This window comes from Podarcis muralis, chromosome 6 (genome assembly GCF_964188315.1).
Source record: "Podarcis muralis chromosome 6, rPodMur119.hap1.1, whole genome shotgun sequence".
Taxonomy (NCBI): domain Eukaryota; kingdom Metazoa; phylum Chordata; class Lepidosauria; order Squamata; family Lacertidae; genus Podarcis; species Podarcis muralis.
The window spans coordinates 10,023,241-10,042,011 of NC_135660.1; the positions used below are offsets into that span (position 1 = coordinate 10,023,241).

The window sequence follows — 18,771 nt, forward strand, 5'->3', positions numbered from 1 at the left end:
AAGAAAAGGAGCAGCGAAAAAGTCCCCGCGCCGTTGTGTTTAGGGTGAGGAGTCGAGTCTCAGCTTGGTTGACTTTGCTTATTTGTTTCGTTCGAGCCCCCGGCTTTTCAACCAAGATGGGCTTACAGTGAAAATCTGCGCAGAGGTATAATATCATTGGGGACACGTGTTGGAGGGAGGTGGGAGAGGCTCTCCCTTCCGGCCCCAGGGAGTTGACGCTGCAAAACAGACTCCGGGCACTTCTCTCCCAAGCTGGAGGGGGCCGAGGAAGCCGCAGCTGAGCTCAGGGACTGGCTGATGGGTAAGGATGCCAGGTCACAGAAGCAACCCTAAAAGTCATGCTCGGAGAAGACCTCCCTGAAATGAATGGGTTTAAGATAGTCATGGGTGTAGTCTGAGCAGAATTAACAATAGACACACACACACGCTCCCTATGTCCATTACTTGGAGGTAAGTTTCACTGAAATAATTGAATTGCTTTTAAAAGTACAGTGGTACCTCGGGTTACATACGCTTCAGGTTACAGACTCCGCTGACCCAGAAATAGTACCTCGGGTTAAGAACTTTGCTTCAGGATGAGAACAGAAATCGTGCGGCAGCGGGAAGCCCCATTAGCTAAGATGGTGCTTCAGGTTAAGAACAGTTTCAGGTTAAGAACGGACCTCCGGAACGAATTAATTTCATAATCAGAGGTACCACTGCATAGGATTTAGAATCCAAGTGTCACCGATTCTCTGTCCCGAAGGGTGCGATCCCTCCTAAAGCGCCTTACTAAGGAATTAAGAAGCATATTTCGCAATTCCGCGACGTGAGTGGAACACGGATGAAACGTAAAACGTGCAAGTGCCCAAACAATTCGTATGCGAACACACGTGTCGTATAACATCGCTAATGCCACACGCCGTGTATATCCAGAAGGATAGGAAAGGCAGTTTTGCACGTCCTTTACGCCCTTTCCTAAATGCTATTGCATTAGAAGCAGATCTTATTGAGTCAACAAAACTTCTTTGGAAATAATAAGCGCGTGTATATGGATGCTTCAGGCTGCAACCTTGTGCCCCTTAACCCGGGAATAAGCGACACAGAATGTAGCGGGACTTACTTCCAAATCAACGCGTTTGTCTGTGTATTTCGTTTGCGCTCTCTCCCTCCCTTCCTCTCTCACACACATGTGAATAGGGCGTTAGACAAAAATGACACCACAATCCTATACACGAATCTTCCCTATATTTACTCGGGAACAAACCCCACGAGACTGGAACCCAACCAGCTCAGCAAACGTAGGCCGGGCACGTTAGCATCTTAAAGCCGAGGTCTTAAATACACCTGAAGGAGCTATGGCTTGCAATAAGTTGTAATGTTCAGGATTCTGCTGCAAAAGCGGCTGGCCATCTAAGCTTTTCGCTTTGCCGGGGCAATTCCTTGTTTAACACCAACTCGGAATGTCCTGCAGTCCTGAAACAACTCGCTTCGACTTTGCTTGGCCCTAGTCAGTGGATTGTGAGTCCCCATCCCAAGGACTTATAGGGCTTCGCTTGCTTTTCGTAACTCGCTTCCAACACCCTTTTTAAAAGTGCGTGCAGGTGTGTGCCCCATTTTCTCAATCATATTTGTCAACCCATGTCCCATTATCTAGCTGAAATCTTGCTCGGTCCATCTTGCCCGCGGTCTCGCCAGGAAGGCCTTGAGAAACAAGATACAGTACTGTAGAGCAAGAAGGAAAGAGCCATTGCGAGTGTCCCTCTGTCTGCCCATCCTATGGAAAGGGACAGGCAGAAGCACACCTGCGCACAGGGATGCCCTCAGGTTCCCTTCAGCGAATGTATAACCGGATATAAGTCATTAAACTGAGCTCCACACGTGTACAGCGATTCACACGTAACGTTCAAGAGTGCACAGTCTGTGTACCTGTGGACAAAAGAGCGGAACTGTACAGATCAACAAATGAACGTTCTTTCACACAAACACTTGTCTACAGACCACTTGCATCTGTGTTCAGTGTGATGCGGGAACAGGCCTCATACAAACCTTAGGAACATATCAGGCTTGGAAAAGGCAAGTTCCAGAAAAGCTTCCTTCCTACTCAGATGCGCTGCTCTTCGGAATGTTACTGGAAACCAATTGCTGGGGTGCGATTAGATCAGGCATAGGCAAACTCGGCCCTCCAGGTGTTTGTGGACTACAATTCCCATCACCCCTGACCACTGTTCCTGTTAGCTAGGGATGATGGGAGTTGTAGTCCCATAACATCTGGAGGGCCGAGTTAGCCTATGCCTGGATTAGATGCTAGGAGATGAGATTTATTTCCGCATCAGCCTTATCGAACGAGGCAGCCAGCGCCAGCCTGCTCCCAAAATATGGCCAATGCCACCTTGTAGGCAACTGAGGCCTGAGCAACCATCTTCAGCCCTCGGGGACGCGTATTATGGGTGGTGCCCGGGTCCACCCAAGCCGCAGAGAATATTCCCCATTCACACCTATGGGGTCCCGATTGCTCCTACTGCCTCCCCACCCACACCCCCTGGGCAGCGCTTAGTCGAGACGGTTGTTGTCTTTCCGGGTGCCTGCTCGCCTTGACCTCTTGCTTCAAGGCGGTTGTCTGGCCAGGTCAGGCGGGAAGCAGACGCTGCCTGGACCCGTTCGGCGACCGGCTCGGGAGTGTCTCTCCGCATTAAAATCTGATCGATCAGGTTCCAGGGCCTACAGGAAGTGGAGTCGCTTCTCTGGGAGGCTTCCTTGTCCAAACGGGAGCTTCTGGGGCTGCGCCGATGAAGCGCACTGTCACATAATCGATAAGGAGGGCTCAGCTGTCACGGATCCGAAAGGGGCTTCCGACGCCAGCAGTAACGTGATTTGGCACCTTCAGGTTTGGGGATGGGCAGCCTGGGCTACTAAGACGATGCGAGGGAAGAGACGGGCGGGGGCCAGAGGAGTGGGTGGGTAGGTGGGTGGCGGCAGCAACCCAGGAGTCTGAAGGGCTCCGGTTTGGCATTTTTGTTCAGATTCCTCTCCCTCGGGCGAACATTTTCAGCTCCACGATTTGGGGAAGGGGGGGGGGGGAGAGCGAGCTGATCCCTTACCGCCAAGTTTGCTGTTGTCATCCTGCCCCACTGTTCTCCAAGCCATCTCCAATACGTCTCGATTCAATTCCATGCCGAAGGCTGAAGAGCTCCTTGCATCTCCAAATGGTTTGGCAACCTGGACAGAAAGTTCAACGGGGAGTATTGTGAGACCACCACTTAAAACAAAAACTGAACGTCCCCCTCCCCCTCCTCTCGCAATGGCAAATGCATGTTTTCGGAAGTGGATTCTGATGGAACTTACTTCCAAGTAAGGCTGTGATTCTAACACTGTTACAAGAACGAAGTCAAAGAAGATTGCTAAGGATCGAAGGAGCAGGCCGTGGGCCACACCTGGATCCAGTGATCCAATAAACGGAGCTTCCAGGAGCTTCCAGTGTGTGAAAAGGACCTCATCGGGGCGTGTTAAAATAAGATCGCAACTCCCCACCCTTGCGCATCACTCCAGGGGGAGATATGTAACCACCATTTGCAAAAGAGCAGCGATTCTATGGCTTAGTTTTTATTAACAACGCTAGAGCTACAGTAGTGGGGAAGTCTGCACCTGTTGGATTTATCCCTGTCACGCAGCAGTTAAAGCTATAAAAACCCTGAGAAGTAGTGGAGAAATTCTTTATAAAGAATTCGGAGGTGTAGTTCGCGTTGGTTTTAGCCCTGCGCCCGGTCCCAAGATTTAGGGGGGAAGCTGACCGCTTGACCTACAATTGAATTAAACCGAAGCGTTAGATAAAAATCAGTGGGCCTTCAAGAGAGTAAATGTGCAGCGCCCAATCAACATACTTCGGAATAAATTCCGCCGACTTTAAACTTCCAGAATAAATATTGTTGGAGAGATGCGAAAATATTTGGATTTCAGCTAATGACTCTTGGATGATTTGTCAACGTCACCTGCAGTGACTTTTTCCCTGAACTTTATTTTGAATAAGAAACCGGCAATAGCGTGTTCGTGTATAGGGCTTAGCAAGGGAATGTTTCAGCTTCGGTGTAAGGTTGCTGCCTTTGAAATCGTGATCCGGTTAGCTTGTGGAAAGGGATCTTAGTTAATTCATAGTTAATGCGCAGCGTTCAGCGGGCACCTGGCTGTTGTTGTTCTCTGAATATTTAAAAGCACCCGTGTTCGATGATAAATTTATGAAAAACGAAGTGAACCCGGGGCTAGGAAAAGAAGGCTGCCAGGAAAGCCGATTTCTGATTGGTCGGGGAAAGGACTTCCGGGACTGGATTGGCTAATGAAGATGCCGGGAATTACAACTATTGGATAATCTCCTTGCCTGGGTCTTCTGCAGCGCTCTCCATAGAGCTGAAGGCGCTCTCCATAGAGCAGAAGCTCTCCATAGAGCAGAAGGCGACGTTCTCCTGAAGGAGGGTGGGTTGCTCACGGGAGGGTATTTCCCCAATAGTACATCTGCGCTGGATCTCTGAGTATTTTCCCGACAAAGTGTCAAATGCTCCTATAGTATATAGCACTAAAAATGTTTAAATGCCGGGGCTTAAAATATCTGATTGAGGGGTCCAACTATTATGCACTTGTCTAAGGCTGGCTTCTTAAAGACGTCCGCCCTGAGCTCCATTAGAACCTTGGATCAGTAATTCCTTCTGCGGGAGAATCGCCAAAGGCCGAGCCCGAGAGGTTTCACACCTCCATGCGCAGGAGCTCTGCCTCAGCGTCGCATCACTGACTGACTGACTCAATAGAAAAAAATACAACCATTGCGTTTTGAAGTTATTTGTGGTGTTTGATCTATGACGGTCCTTTCACTCGTGCTGGCCATCACTTGATGTTGCAGACAAGGCGTCGACTTATCCTGAGTTGCCACCGGTGGCACAATCTTTGTCTCCCGCTTCACATGGAGGGGAAGGGACCGAATGTCTCTTATATTGTCCATCAGTTTAGCGTTTCCCTGCTGTGTTTTCTGGAAGGATGGGCTGAGGAGGCTGAAGCTCCAAATAAATATGAAATGCCCTCATATTAATATTTTTTTTAAATGGATCCAAGCACGTTGCGCCTGAAGAGAAATCTTGCAAAGGATACATGGCTGCACTTCCCTTTTTAACTTCAAATTAGGAAACTCTGTCAGATGAAAGGGCAGCTTCCCTTTGGTGGAACTGCAGCTTCATTTGATCATATCTTTATTTGAGTGTTGCCTGAACAATAGGAACCTGAAGGGAAAGAATGAAGAAATTGCGTTGCAGATGATCCTTTGATTCTGACAGAGGGAAACTGTTGCGCGTTTATCAGATTAGAACTGTCCAGAAATGAGTGTGTGAGCGCGCGCGCATGCGTGCATTATACATATATATATATATACTGTATAATATATAGGAAAACTAATCAGGCGACTGGGGGTTGTGTGCACGCACGTCCACGGGCGCGCGGAAGAGTGCTCTTAAGTACCACAGCTCCTTCAATCCCCATCTGGATAAGATTCAAGTCTCTCCCTCGGCTTACAGTAATATACTCTGCCAACCATGAGGCTCTTCCCCCTCCCCCCCCAAAAAAGAAAAAGAGGGATTTAATGAGGCCGAGCTTAGACCCTTCTATAATTTAGAGGATTCGCCAGAGCTGTAAAATGACAATGGGGACATGTGTAGTGCAAGAGAGGTGAAATCCCATCCAGGGACAAAGTTGCTTATTTCTGAAGGAGCTGTCATTTCCAGCAGGGGGGACACAATGGCAGGGCCAGGAGGGACGGAGCTCTGATCTCCACCTCGGAGAGAGATAACCACCTGATTAAAATGGGCCTCTTGTTCTCTCGGTTACTCGATCGTCGTGTGAACTTGCCTTACTTACTATTCTGGGCAAAGACGACTCAGTCTCCCCAGATTTCAATGCCCTGAGAACTCCCCTCCCTCCTCTTTCTCTCTCTCTCGCCGCTTCGCTTCGCTTTTCCTTGGAGCATCATCACGGCCAGTTCTTAGGCAGCCGACACTTAGGTCTAGGAGGATTCACGGGTCACGAAAAACGCCGGGGGCTTTAGGAGCACATAAAAGTTTCGCACAGCTATGGCGCATCTATTATCACACACACACACCCAAAATGGCACAGGAAAGATCCGCCCCTTTGCTATAGTTTTTACCCTTTGACGGCTTGGGCCATACATAAGGCTGGCTGTTCAAGCTGTTCACAGGTTACTTAAATCTGTGCACTTGTATGTGAGAGATATGTACATTTGGATTTTGAGCGTATTTATCGAGTTTGGTGGGGATTTACTCCCTAATAAGTGTGTTCAGAGTTGCAGCCTTGCACTGGGACACCCCATACAAAAACTTCACCAGACATTTCAAGGGCACCCTGGATAACTGACGGGAGGATTGCTCCTGAGTTGCTCCGAGATTCTTGGCTTATTTCACCTATAGAAGGATGGTCATCTGTCATGTATGATCTAGGGGGTTGGACTAGATGGCCCTTGGGGTCCCTTCCAAGTCCACAATTCTATGATTCTAGTTATTTCAGATATCTGGGTTCCTAACCACGCTTACTTGGAAGTAGGCTTCATTGGATTTAATGGTTGCAGCTCCCAAGTAAACACGTTTATAGCCAACGCCTCTGCCTAATTATTCCTATCAGTCCTATGCGTATTTACGCAGAAGAACAACCCCATTGAGTCTGAAGTAAAGGCGCGCCGGATTGTGGCCTTCTTAACTAGGAAGAAAGTACTACAAGTTGCCTATTGACATATTTAGGATCGGATTTTTCCTTGAAAAGAAGTGGGACTGACTTCAGCAGCAGTACCGTTTGTAGAACTGCGTCCATACAGGCCAATTCTAAACACGTTTCTGCAACAGTATATCCCGTTGACTATGACTCAGTTATAATTTAGGTGCTTCTGTTGAATAAGATTGGAGGTCTATCTACAAACTTGCTATTCAAGTGTTAAGCGCTGTCCACTGCTTTGTAGATAAGTATTTTATCTGCAATCTGCTGATCAAAGCAGATTCTACACCCCCCGTACTTTTAATAGATTCGGATCCCACTCCAGTTCAGACAATTAATTCAGGAAAAGACATTGAAATATGCACCCTGATCTCCTCTGCCTCGCCTCTATTTATAGGATTCTGGTGCCCGCTTGTTTCTCATTCCCGTCGCCCTAAAGGGCTAAATTTTCTGTAAAGATGGGAAATAATAATAATTCATTATTTCTACCCCGTCCATCTGGCTGGGTTTCCCCACAATTTCCCCACCGACGGCTGTCCTAGCCAAATCAGCAAGAAATCCCTATAGATCCCAAATGGTTATTTGGTTTCGGATCTCAGGTCTTCCCTTTGCAAGGAAGCCAGCCAGACTCGCCCAGTACGGGGCAAGAGAACTGGTTGGCCCGGGCGGGGCGGGAGGAAAGAACACCCCGCCCGTATCAACAAGTTCCCAAAAGAATAAAATATTATTTCCCTTTGGTGACATTTCCCCGTCCCTCTCCCAGCTCCCCCCCCCCCGTCTCTTTTCCTCTCGAAGAGCTTATCTGACCGAATTCTTTGACAACCAGATCCTAAACACAACGCTTCCTGTGGAAGGAACCACCTTGATTTCAATAAATTCAGCTAAAGGCGTTTAGGATCACCGTTTTAGCCGCCGATCTTTCTCTTCCCCTCTCCACAACAGGTGTCTCTGAAAGCCGCAACTAGCATTTTCGCCCCTTCTTCCTTTGGAGGCTCTTATTTAAACAGGCCAGGGGCAAATAGACGGCAATATTTCAGACCGTTTCTTTTGAAAAAAATATATAGTTTTGCGCATTAAAGTTAAAAAGTAGAGGGAATGGAAAAACTTAATCTACTTTGTCAGCCCTGATGGTGAAGCTGAAGGATTTATCTGATCGGTCTTCTTTCTCCATCTAATCCAATCAGTGAGCACATTTCCTTGAGAAACCAGCCTGTTGGTTCTCAGTGGGGTTTTCTTGCAAGTAAAAGGTTTGTAAGATTTGGGCATAAATCGTCTTAAATTCTAATATTGCATGTGTGGTTCGTTGGACTGACCTGTGTTTGAGCAGGAGAGGAAAATACTTTTGACAAAAGCAGGAGTGTTGTATAAGCGGTGTATATCTATATATTTAAAAATATCAAATTAATCTAGGGAATACCCAAATATTTATGGCAGAATCTAGGTAGAAAGATCTTCTGCATTTTGCGCAACTCGCGTTTATTTCAGTGGGCCTATATTGGGCAGGAGAATTTCCAGAGGAAAGTCCTTTCACAGAGAATCTGCAATGCTAATGTAATTCTGTCCGTCTGAATAAATGGATGATCAACTGAATCTCTCTCACACATTCTATTATGTCCATCTCTTGTGAAGACAGGAATTGCACGAAGTGCAAATCTGTTTCCTGCTATTATTTTTATTCTCTGATTATTGACAGTCTCTTCTCGGACTATTTATTTGAATGTTCCAAGTTAGGATATCTGATCTCCTAAATGTCAGTTAATTGCCAGGAGATTATCTTGAAATCAGCGGGGTTTGCTGCCGTGTAAACTGCGTTTTGGATCGGGATGTCGGCGAGATTAGCGAGAGACTGATTAGAAGATAATTATCTTCGTATAAAAACACGTATATTGTAGCTATCTCTGTAGTGTAAAGAATACCTCGGGCGGATAGAGCGATAGCATCTTCATAAACAGGAACGAATTCATCAACGAAAATTTCCTTTTATTGCCACGTCAGTCTGCTAATCGATCAACCTGAAGCAGAATCCAGATCTGGCTCCAGGGGGAAGAAAACCAAATAGAAATACATGCCAAACATTATGGGATAGATTGATCTCTATGAACAGCTCTCCCTGGGAGCTTTTCCCTTATGCATCAGACAGATTAGGGATTGTCTGTGTTTTCCTATCTAGACGGACAACCCTCGACGTTTTGATACTCTGTACTAAAATGGATTTACTGAAATAGATTTTGTTTTTAAAATGTCAAAAGACACCACCCGTCCCATCGCAGTGAATCCAGAGTAGCTCAGCCACTCAGACTCGCTTAAGGAAACCAAGGAGGCCCATAGTTGAGGAGTTATGGCGACAACTTCGGTCGCCCGCTTGCAACTTTTCCATTATTCCGCCTGGATCAATCTGTAAATAGTGTTTTCCCACGGCCCGATTCGCTTGTTAGGCACCGGACTAAAGTCCTCGGAGAGGGCGCATCGTCCTCCTTATATGCCTTCTCCAGGCGATTATCGCTGACTCCCGCTTGGTGTTTGTGTCTCTGTTTGTTTGGAATTATTTCCGGTTTGGTTTATTTTTCTCCCCCTGCTATTTTCCCTACTTTAACACTAAATTGACACACCTACAGAGACAGCTAGCTACCTCTCCGGGTCAACATCGGAAAGATAATTCCAAGCCCCGCACCCTCGTCCCCTCCCTCCCTCTCCGGCTGCATTCCACCACTCTCTCTCCCCTCCTGGCTCAAAGTAAATAGTAAAAGGCCCATTCAGGTCCGTGGACCACACGGAAAGCCTTAATTAGGCTGATGAAATCCCCAGAAATGTATAGATTCGCTATAATCGAGGGTGTCCCAACCCTACCCCCGCCGCTCCTCTGGTGTCTATAGTCAAGGAATAGGGGAGCAGCTGGGAGAATAGAAAGACCCGTCGGGGGTGGGGTGGAGGAAGTCATGCATGTAATTGAGTATATTTAACATAACTATTTTAATGATTAGTGATTAAAAGTGCACCCTCATGGAAGTTGGGGACCTCCGCAATTTGTTCTGAACAACTCTGAGGGACATATCAATCTATCTCACGCGTAAAGAAACAAAATATCACAAAGCGTTTTTTACTTGTTGGTTTCAGAAGGGAGGGTCTCACCCTGGCCTTAATCGTGTTGGCATGGGCGGGGGGGGGACTACCTTTCAGCAGGTACTCCAAGTTTCATTGAATAATGATGATGATGATGATGATTCCTGCCTCCATTTCCTCCGCTTTTCTTGGACCTCCTCCTATATCAAATTTCAGGCCCCCCATCTCTATTTTATTTTATTTCTTACTGTAATGGACCTGTCCTCTCCTTTTTTGTAACAATAAAATAAAATAAATCATGCAGACGGGTGCCGCTATATTAATAAGCAAAGGCTAGTCCCGGGAAGCTGGGAAATAATATGTTCATTTGAGCATGTGCAGAGTGCATTTAAGAATCTGCCGCCAGCAGACCAGCTGGTCCATGGCATCTTCCCATTTAGGTATTACGTTTGGAGACATGGTATGCATTGCAGGGCTAAACGTAGTAAAGACATCAATTCCTTCACCTTTTGAAGAAAAGCAAATCAGTGGTAACTCTAAAGTTTAAACGAACTTGCACCAATAAAAGACAGTATGACATTTATTTTATAATCAGTTCTGTATGGCGGTGAATTGGGTTGTTTCCAGACAACAGCGTCATTGATTGCTTTTGTCCAGGGAATATGCAGGCTTTTGAGTTACTCAGCATTCTTATTTCTCAAATGAGTGTTTCTCATATGAGTGTTTTGGGTCAGTTCAGAAAGACAATAACACATGCAGGCAACTAGCTAAGTCTGCTGCCCATTGCAGAGAACTTTTGTTGGGGTTTGCCTCCACTCTTTTCCTGAAGTCCCTAAAAGATGTGCGTTTGTCATCAGCAGTTCTTTCTCTTCGCATCTCCCATTCCCCTCCGAAAAGAATTCTGTGTAATTCCAAAGCTTACATGCTCTGGTTTTAGGGAAAGTTGAGCTCGACATTTACTTTATAATCTACGAGGGGGTGTTTGCATGCAGTAAAAGAAGCATCCTTTGCAAGGAAACAGCTTACTCCAGTGTTATATTAATTAATCACTGTTTAAGGGCACCCTTTCCTTAGCTGGGTCACAGAATTAGAAACGCAGACTGAAGTGAGTGCGTTTTCTTAATTATTTATATCAGATGAATTGTGGAGGAGGCTGGCGTATATATGCGCGGGCGCGCGTATGTGCGCGTGCCTGCACAATCCTCCCGTTTATTCCTTGAATTCTAAAAGGGCTGCTTTCTTTTCTTTGGCTGCTCTTTGGGGAAACAGTGGGAGGAGGGAGATTCTCTCTTACCCATCAGCTACTCAGCGTGGAAATAATAATATTTAGTGCATATTATCCTAACTTATTTCTGACAGTGCGTACACAAGGGGACGATGGAGCGGCGGCTGTGGCGGGGGGGGGGGGGGCTTATTTGCAGCAGATTCTAGAGGAATCTAGCGCGGAAGCCTGACAGAGAAAGCGGGGTGGTGGTAGAAGGGCGATATACTCCACAAAGCCTGCCTTGCATCGCAGTAATCCTGTCATGGGCGTAGCCGAGGGGGAGGCAGTTGCCTCCCTAGATCAAGTAAAACAATAGAAATTCTGAACTAGCTGACCAATCACGTCGGTTCTGCCCCCCTAACAAAAGTCCTGCTCCCCCCTAACCAAGTCCTGCCCCCACCCTCACATGAACCCTGCTAAACAGAAGCGCACTCTGTTTCAAATTTAACACCGGGTTGATTCGGGATGAAACCCGGCGGAAACCCCACGGAACTTTTCTTCCAGAGTAAACTCCTTCGGATCCCAGCCTTGGTAGTTTTGAATTGAAATGGTTGGGCTTCCTCGGGGGCTTCTGGGAGATTAGGTTCCTTCCTGGCCTTTTCTTTCACTCGGGTTGGAGGCAATGAATAAACTGGTCATTGTGGAACCGCGACACAAGCCAACTTCTGGCTCGCTCGCTTCCCCCGCCCCAACCCTTTTATTCTCTCAAAAGCACACACTTGCCTTAGTTTAGAAAAGGCTGGGGGAAGCTCAAATTTTGCCGGATCACGCCTGGAGGAAAGGTGCACCCAGTGTCCTCGCTTAAAGGAAGTAGCCCCAAAAGGGGAACATGTGGTCGAGAACCGCACCACGGGGAAATGTGGGGGATAACTGAAGGATTCGTATCCCTAGGCATCCTGGGATCTGCTTCCCAATAAGTTGGAAAGTGCAGAATCCGGAGTAGAAGGATGGAGAAAGGAAGTTTAAACATCAGAGGGTGGATGGACTTCTGTCAAGGATTCTTTAGTTGTGATTGATGCGTTGTAAGGGGGCTGGACTAGATGGCCTTTGGGTGCCTTCCAGCGCTGCAATTCTGCGATTCTGTGATTCATCCCACTATAAGCAGATTCGATCTAGTGAAGTGCCATCGCTGCACACAACCTGCTCCGTTTCTGTCCTCAACCGGAATCCCACAGAGTCTTAGATCACACGGGGGGAGGGGGCACTGAGAAAAACCCTCCCGGGCGGTGCTGAAAGTTGTTTCTTTGGCGTCGTTTTGGTTTGGATGTGAAATTGGCAGACCCCCTTTATAGGGGCAGGTGGTGACATTACTTGGCCCCGACTTGAGACCGTACTGAAGAATTCGCAGCCTTGAGAGCGTATTTTTCTTCTGGCTATAGTAGTACTTAAACGATAATGGGCGGCGGCGGCGGCGGGAGTGAGGCGGGAGGGGGAAGAGAATTAAACTTTTTTTTTTAAAAGAGGGAGGATGGAGAGCAATGGGGGAAGGGGAGAGGCGAAGATTTATATCTTCTGGAAAGTAGGACGAGCCAGATGGTAATCGCGTCATTAACAAACAAACGTGGGATGGACAAGTGAAGCTTAAAATTGGGGAAGAGATCTGGCGAACAAAGACGGTTGCTGTTGACCAAATAGAGGAAAGTGGGAGGAGGGTCTCCTTCCATTCTGCCTACAGCTGGATAATAAACGAGGGTCCATCTCCCCGCCCCCGGCTTCCCCCTGTTGTGCGCCAGAAAGGGCCAGAGATAAACTTTTTGCAATAGGCAAATGTGGCATTTATTTATGTGTAACCCTTTGTCGCCTCAAGTGTCCCCAATGGGCCTTTAATTCAAATCCCTGGTTTGATAGGGAGAGATTGATTCGCCCGAGTTTATTTTGATGGAAACAAAGCGCCGCTTGTGCAAGTTTGGAAGGGGCAAAGAGTTCAATGGTTATTGGGGGGAGGCGGCTGGTAAGCCGGATCAAGCAAATCTGAAGGGGTGGGGCGCAGTCAGCTCCTCGGGCAGAAGAGAGGACGGGGCATTCCAGGCTTCCTGAAGCCCTGCTGTTCCTCTTGCGGAGCTTTATGGGGCAGCATTCCTTCGATTCTGTTGCTACGAACGTCCCGGCGATAAAAATCTAGCCCGATCCTGTCCGTGTTCACTGATCTAAGTGGCTTAGACCTGGGTAAGCACGCCTGAGATTGCAGCCACACATCCCTCAGTCCCGGGAAACATCAAGAAGACAGAATGCGGCAATTTTACGTACACCAGTTCCAGCCCTCATGAAATCTGTGGGGCTTTCGATCGAGTAAGGATGCAGAGGTCGCTTGCTCCACGAGCCACACAGTGAAACGTACCTTTTTATTCAGACTAATGTCTGAGTTACTTTTCTCCCAGGTTGTGATGACGTCATTGAATTGAAGCAGGGGTGCCAATTTGAATAAAATATTGTGGGGGCCCAGGTAAGCCCCACCCACGTAATCGATCACGTGACGCAGTGCACACACCTCATTTGAATGGGAATGCCCATCAACTTTGTGGGGGCCCGGCCCCCGCAAATACTTTATTGTGAGGGCTGAAGGCCCCACGGTCCCTAGGAGTTGGCTCCTATGAATGAGAGTGGACTCAACATTGCAAGTGGGATTCTGTTGCTTTACTCCGAGTAAACCCATTGAAATTAATGAACATGAGCAAGTGAGCGTCATTAACTTCAAGGGGTCTCCTCCGAGTAAAACGTAACTTCGATGCCACCGGAAGTTCCCTGTTGCTGCCACATCCATGTGTTCAATAGGGTCGCAATCTCTATAGGTTGAATCCCAAATCCTTCAGCCTAAATAGCTTTGTGGATCATGCTGTGTTTGCAGTTTATTTCAGTTTAGCCTCCATCAACTTGTAAAAACTGGCATTACGCACTCGGCGTTAGCCCTGCAGTCTGACTTAACTCCTGCGTTTCATTCCGGAGTCGGTGGTGACCTAGAGATCCCGGTGTCTTCCAACCGGATTCGCAGTAGTGCTGGAGGGACAGTGGCGGGCAAGTATTTGCAGGCAGGACACAAAGCCTGCTCACATCCAACTGCTGCGTCTTAACACGTTTGCGAATCACATCCTTAAGTCCAGATATGTTGCCCCAACACACCAGCAAAGAATGGGTCCGGTGGGGGAGGGGCTCGACAGAATTAAACAGAAGTTTTTACGTTTTTAGCAGATTTACCTTTGTGGGACGAAATAAATTTAAAACCAGGACAACAGCTTAAAATGTCTTATATAGCACAATAAGGACCTTCCGGTTTCGATTCCCAAGCATATGCCGATACCTAACTCGGCTAAACTGGTTGTGGATTCGAATTTAGTCCCGTGGACATCAAATCCACTTAAATACGAAGGCTGCGGTGTGAATGGCTTGTAGATTACGATACATGTTATATCCCGTACATGCTTCCTATGTTAAAATTTGGTGCACAAGTACTCGAAGAAAATTAACTCCGTTTTCATTAAAATAAGTGATCTCACGCTACCTACAGCTCCTGGAAGCCAACACGCAAATGGCGTTGGAAAGGACAACTTCAAATTGAAGAAATGTCTGAATGCACTACGTAACTGCCATGTGAAGTAAAAGCTCATTTAAGGCGGTGACATGAAGCTGACTACAGAGAAAGAGACCAGTAGTAGCAGCAGGAGCAAGGTGGTGGCGCCTAACTCTATGATTGCACCTGCTGCCCCCACATCCCGTTATGACTGCAGCCTGTTACTTCCACATAGTCGATTTAGGAATAGAAGGCACTTGTGTATCTGGAAGCTGTCCCCCCCACCCCCAACTTCGTTTCCCAGGTAAAAAAAATGTTCAGGTGCAAGTAGCCCCATCTGAGCAAGCGTCACGGCCCGTTTACTCCAAGGGAACTTGTTTCCAAATAAACACCCAAACGCAGCAGCTTTTATCCAAATACTTAATCCTGCATTGTGGATAGGACACATTCCCTCACGAAGGAAAGGTTCCTTCTTGTTGTGGTCTAAGTAAGGATGGGGTCTCCCAGTATCCCTCGCGGCTAGAGGCTACAACCCGAATTCACTCTTACATGAGAATTTTGCATGTGAAAAAGACCCACAAAAGGTTCTCCAGCCGTCCATTGTAGTGTCGCAGCCTGATCCTACGTATGCTGATTCTGAAGTGCGCCCCGCTGAGTTCAAGGGTTCTTCCTCTTCCCCAAAGCTGCAGCCTTCATATATATGTGTGTTTGTGTCCTTATTCCCCAGTGATAAGTGTACTTATATGGAAATCAACTGCATTGAAATTAGTGTAGGCTTTAGCTCCATTGAAATGCATTTGGGATGGGGTTAATTTTGAGCAAGGGCGAGAGGAAGGGGTCTTAAGAGAGGAAAGTTTCTTGGGCTTAAATAAAGTTGCAGGCTGAGGAACGATCTTCGCTTGAAAATACGCCCTTTGAAGACTCCAAAGTGACAGACGGACCTAGGTTCTAAAGTTGAGCAGAGTTTGGGTTGGGAGAGTTAATCTAACTTTAAAAAGGAGGGGACTGGAAATCTTTCAAAGCCCTGAGGACTTACCCTCAAGGCCTTATTCAAAGAAAGAGAGAGAGAGGAGGGAGGGGGGGGAGAGAACCAGCCTGGCGTTTCGTCACAGGCAATTGTAAAGGGGGTTCAAAGGACCGATCAAACAAGTTGCAGAGTAATCTACATTAAAAGTCCGGATGGCGATGTTACAGCCTGCACCTGCAGGGTGTTTGCTCGCCGAGCCCCTCGCCGAGCTACAAATCATCAGGCGAAAAAGCCGCTTATGCTTCCTCTTTGCTTCTCCCAAGAGTTACAGGGCTTCTTTCCTTTGATGATATTTATACATCTTGTTACAGATAAGAGATTTTTTTTTGAAAAGGAAAAAGAAAGAAAGAAGAATCCCTGAACACACACACACACACACACACACACCAATACGTTTCTGCAAATGGACTCTGTGGGAGTAATCCTGCGGCTCAGTGTCCTTGAAATAACTGGCCAAGCCCCCGGGTGAAACAGCGCCCCAGGAGTCCCAACCGGAGGAACCCCATCTCCAAACCTGCTGCTGAATTGATCAGGCCCAGAGAGAATTAGGGGCTGAGCCCATATCGCTCCATTGATTTAATGAGGCTGTGTGGTCTGCAGACCTCAGGCCGCTTACACCGAAGTAAGCCCGATGATGTCATAGCCGGAGGAAGTCTTTTGGAGAGCTGAAGCTCAGCTCAGCTTAAAAGGGAAAACTGCTGCTTAACTGCGTGTGCTGATGGGACAACCCCTTTGGACTGCTGGCCTAAGGTTGATACAGACGAGGCGATTTGCTTTTCCTGGGCTCAGTCTAGCGAGCCTCCCCACTGAAACAGTCCTACGGAAATGTTTGGGAGGACGACAGTGGCAAACGTCACCTAACCGCAGAACTGCGTAACTGACTTAAAAGTTGCCTGAGTGCCACAGAAAGTTGTTGGCTCAATTCTCATATGCAATGCTTTATTAAGTCCTAGATGTAAACCGGCCCAAACCCAAGCAATTTAAATGAACCGGGGTTCGAATTATATAGTACGTGGGACGTTTCCCCGCCTGTGTGTCTCTAGTGGCGGGATAAAAGGTAAAGGTACCCCTGCCCGTACGGGCCAGTCTTGACAGACTCTAGGGTTGTGCGCCCATCTCACTCAAGAGGCCGGGGGCCAGCGCTGTCCGGAGACACTTCCGGGTCACGTGGCCAGCGTGACATCACTGCTCTGGCGAGCCAGAGCCGCACACGGAAACGCCGTTTACCTTCCCGCTAGTAAGCGGTCCCTATTTATCTACTTGCACTTAAGGGTGCTTTCGAACTGCTAGGTTGGCAGGCGCTGGGACCGAGCAACGGGAGCGCACCCCGCCGCGGGGATTCGAACCGCCGACCTTTCGATCGGCAAGCCCTAGGCGCTGAGGCTTTTAACCACAGCGCCACCCGCGTCCCCCAAGTGGCGGGATACAAATCTCCAAAGATCAGGGATGTCCAACAGGTAGATCTCGAGACCAAAAAAAAGCTCAACAACTTTGGTAGATCACTGCCAGTTTTTTTATATAGTGGATCTCAGTCTCTTGAAAGTTGGACATGCCTGTTCTAGATAAATAAACCTATTCATCTGAAACCAGATCTGGCAGAAGTGAAGCATTTTCACCTTTCACGAATTTCAGGCGCGCAGTTGTCCCGTGGAAGATAAATGCGCACGTAGGCTCAGCGCGTTTACTGGCAAGGAAATACCCTCCGAGTTGAATGGGGTTTTCTCCGGAGTAATTCTGCAGAAGACTCCCTCAGCCTCACTTTGGATGTATCTTACATTTTCTTTTTATAATGCCTTTGCTTTTAAACCCAACTATAGTTCTATATATTCACACACACCCCATAATCATGCTATGCTAATAGAAAGAAGAGGGGGAGGGGGAAGAGAAGCTGTCCCTCTGGAGTTTTGCCCTCGATTCTAAACCAGGGGGGCTCGCTTGAAAGTGAAGTTATGGTTTCGGGGCCTGACAGGTTACTCGGTAGTAAGCGCCAGTGTTCAGTGGGACCTCCATCCAAGTAAGGCTGCCGCCTGAGATCATAGCAATGCAATTCTGGAGTGACCCCTTTCCTTTCCTAACTCCAGCTGAGCCCCATTTCTGCAAGTCACCCAAGGACCCACCCACCACTCCAGGGGTGATCCCGGTCTTTTTGTTGTCTGTTGGGGGGGGGAGCGGCTGATTTGCTTCTTTTGAACACACTTTGGGGAGATGAAATCAGGAAAGGAGAGAGGGAGAGGGGGGAGGGAGGGAGGGAGAGAGAGAGAGAGAAGGGAAGGGGGAGACTAGGAAATGCGAAAACCCCAAAGACCCTGGGAAAAGTGCACGCGAGTTTGGCAACCCAGGAAGGCAGAGAAGAGTTATTTCCTTGCGTGCGGCTCGGTTTGGTTTCTCCCCACTCCAAACCCCAGCAGCAGCTTGCGACATGCCAGCCAAGATCAACATATATCTTTTCCCCTTTGAGCGTCAGCGGAGCGATCAGTAGATCGGTTACTTCTCCTTCGAGTTGCCACCGTAACCGGGGAGACGGAAGGAGAGCTGGGACGTATCGGAACGTTTAAAAGTCCCTGCAAAGATTTTCTCACAGCTGCGGGAGGCGCAAATATGGAAATGAGCTCATTATGTGGAGGGAGGGGCAGCAGGCAGTGCCCCTGCTCTCCCTCCTGCTTCCACAACTCCCAATCCTGGGATCATCTAAACACGAAATCAGCCAAAACAAGTCCTCGCCAAGAAGCTACCAACTGCAGTTTCGCCTGTACAAATATGTCAATTTCAACGATTATGCAGCGTTTTGTTTAGATCGCGCTGAGCGGGCTTCTCTCTCTCGCTCCCTGTATCCCTTCGCAGACAGCCGTACCTGTTGTGTTATCATTAACCCTTCGCACGGCGGCAGAGACCTCACAACAATTTAGGGGAAAGTGGCGGCGGGGAGATAAGAGCGGGCCGGGAGGGAAGTCCTCTTCAGCGAGCGCAAAAAAGAAATGTCATGCAAATTTGCAATTTGCATACCTATTTGCAACGACGCCTTTGCCACCTCCTCGGAAGCAAGTCCGGCTGATTTCAATGTGATTTACTTTCAAGTAAGCGAGCCTAATCTAAGTGTCTCCAGTCTGAGTCACCAATCCTGAATATATTACTTGGAAGAGAGTTGCATTTAAATCAATAGGAGTTGCTTCCAAAAAACTT

The 18,771-nt window shown here is 47.8% G+C and overlaps 1 protein-coding gene across 1 annotated transcript in view; it reads right to left on the bottom strand.

Moving 5' to 3' along the window:
- The window catches only part of LOC114598025 (uncharacterized), a 98,472-nt gene that overhangs the window by 44,041 nt on the left and 35,660 nt on the right, over positions 1-18,771 (bottom strand). Inside the window, exon 2 of the mRNA XM_077929747.1 lies at positions 3,081-3,198. Coding sequence (XP_077785873.1) covers positions 3,081-3,153 — 73 coding nt within the window. The 5' untranslated portion in view covers positions 3,154-3,198. The remainder of the gene's footprint in view (positions 1-3,080; positions 3,199-18,771) is intronic.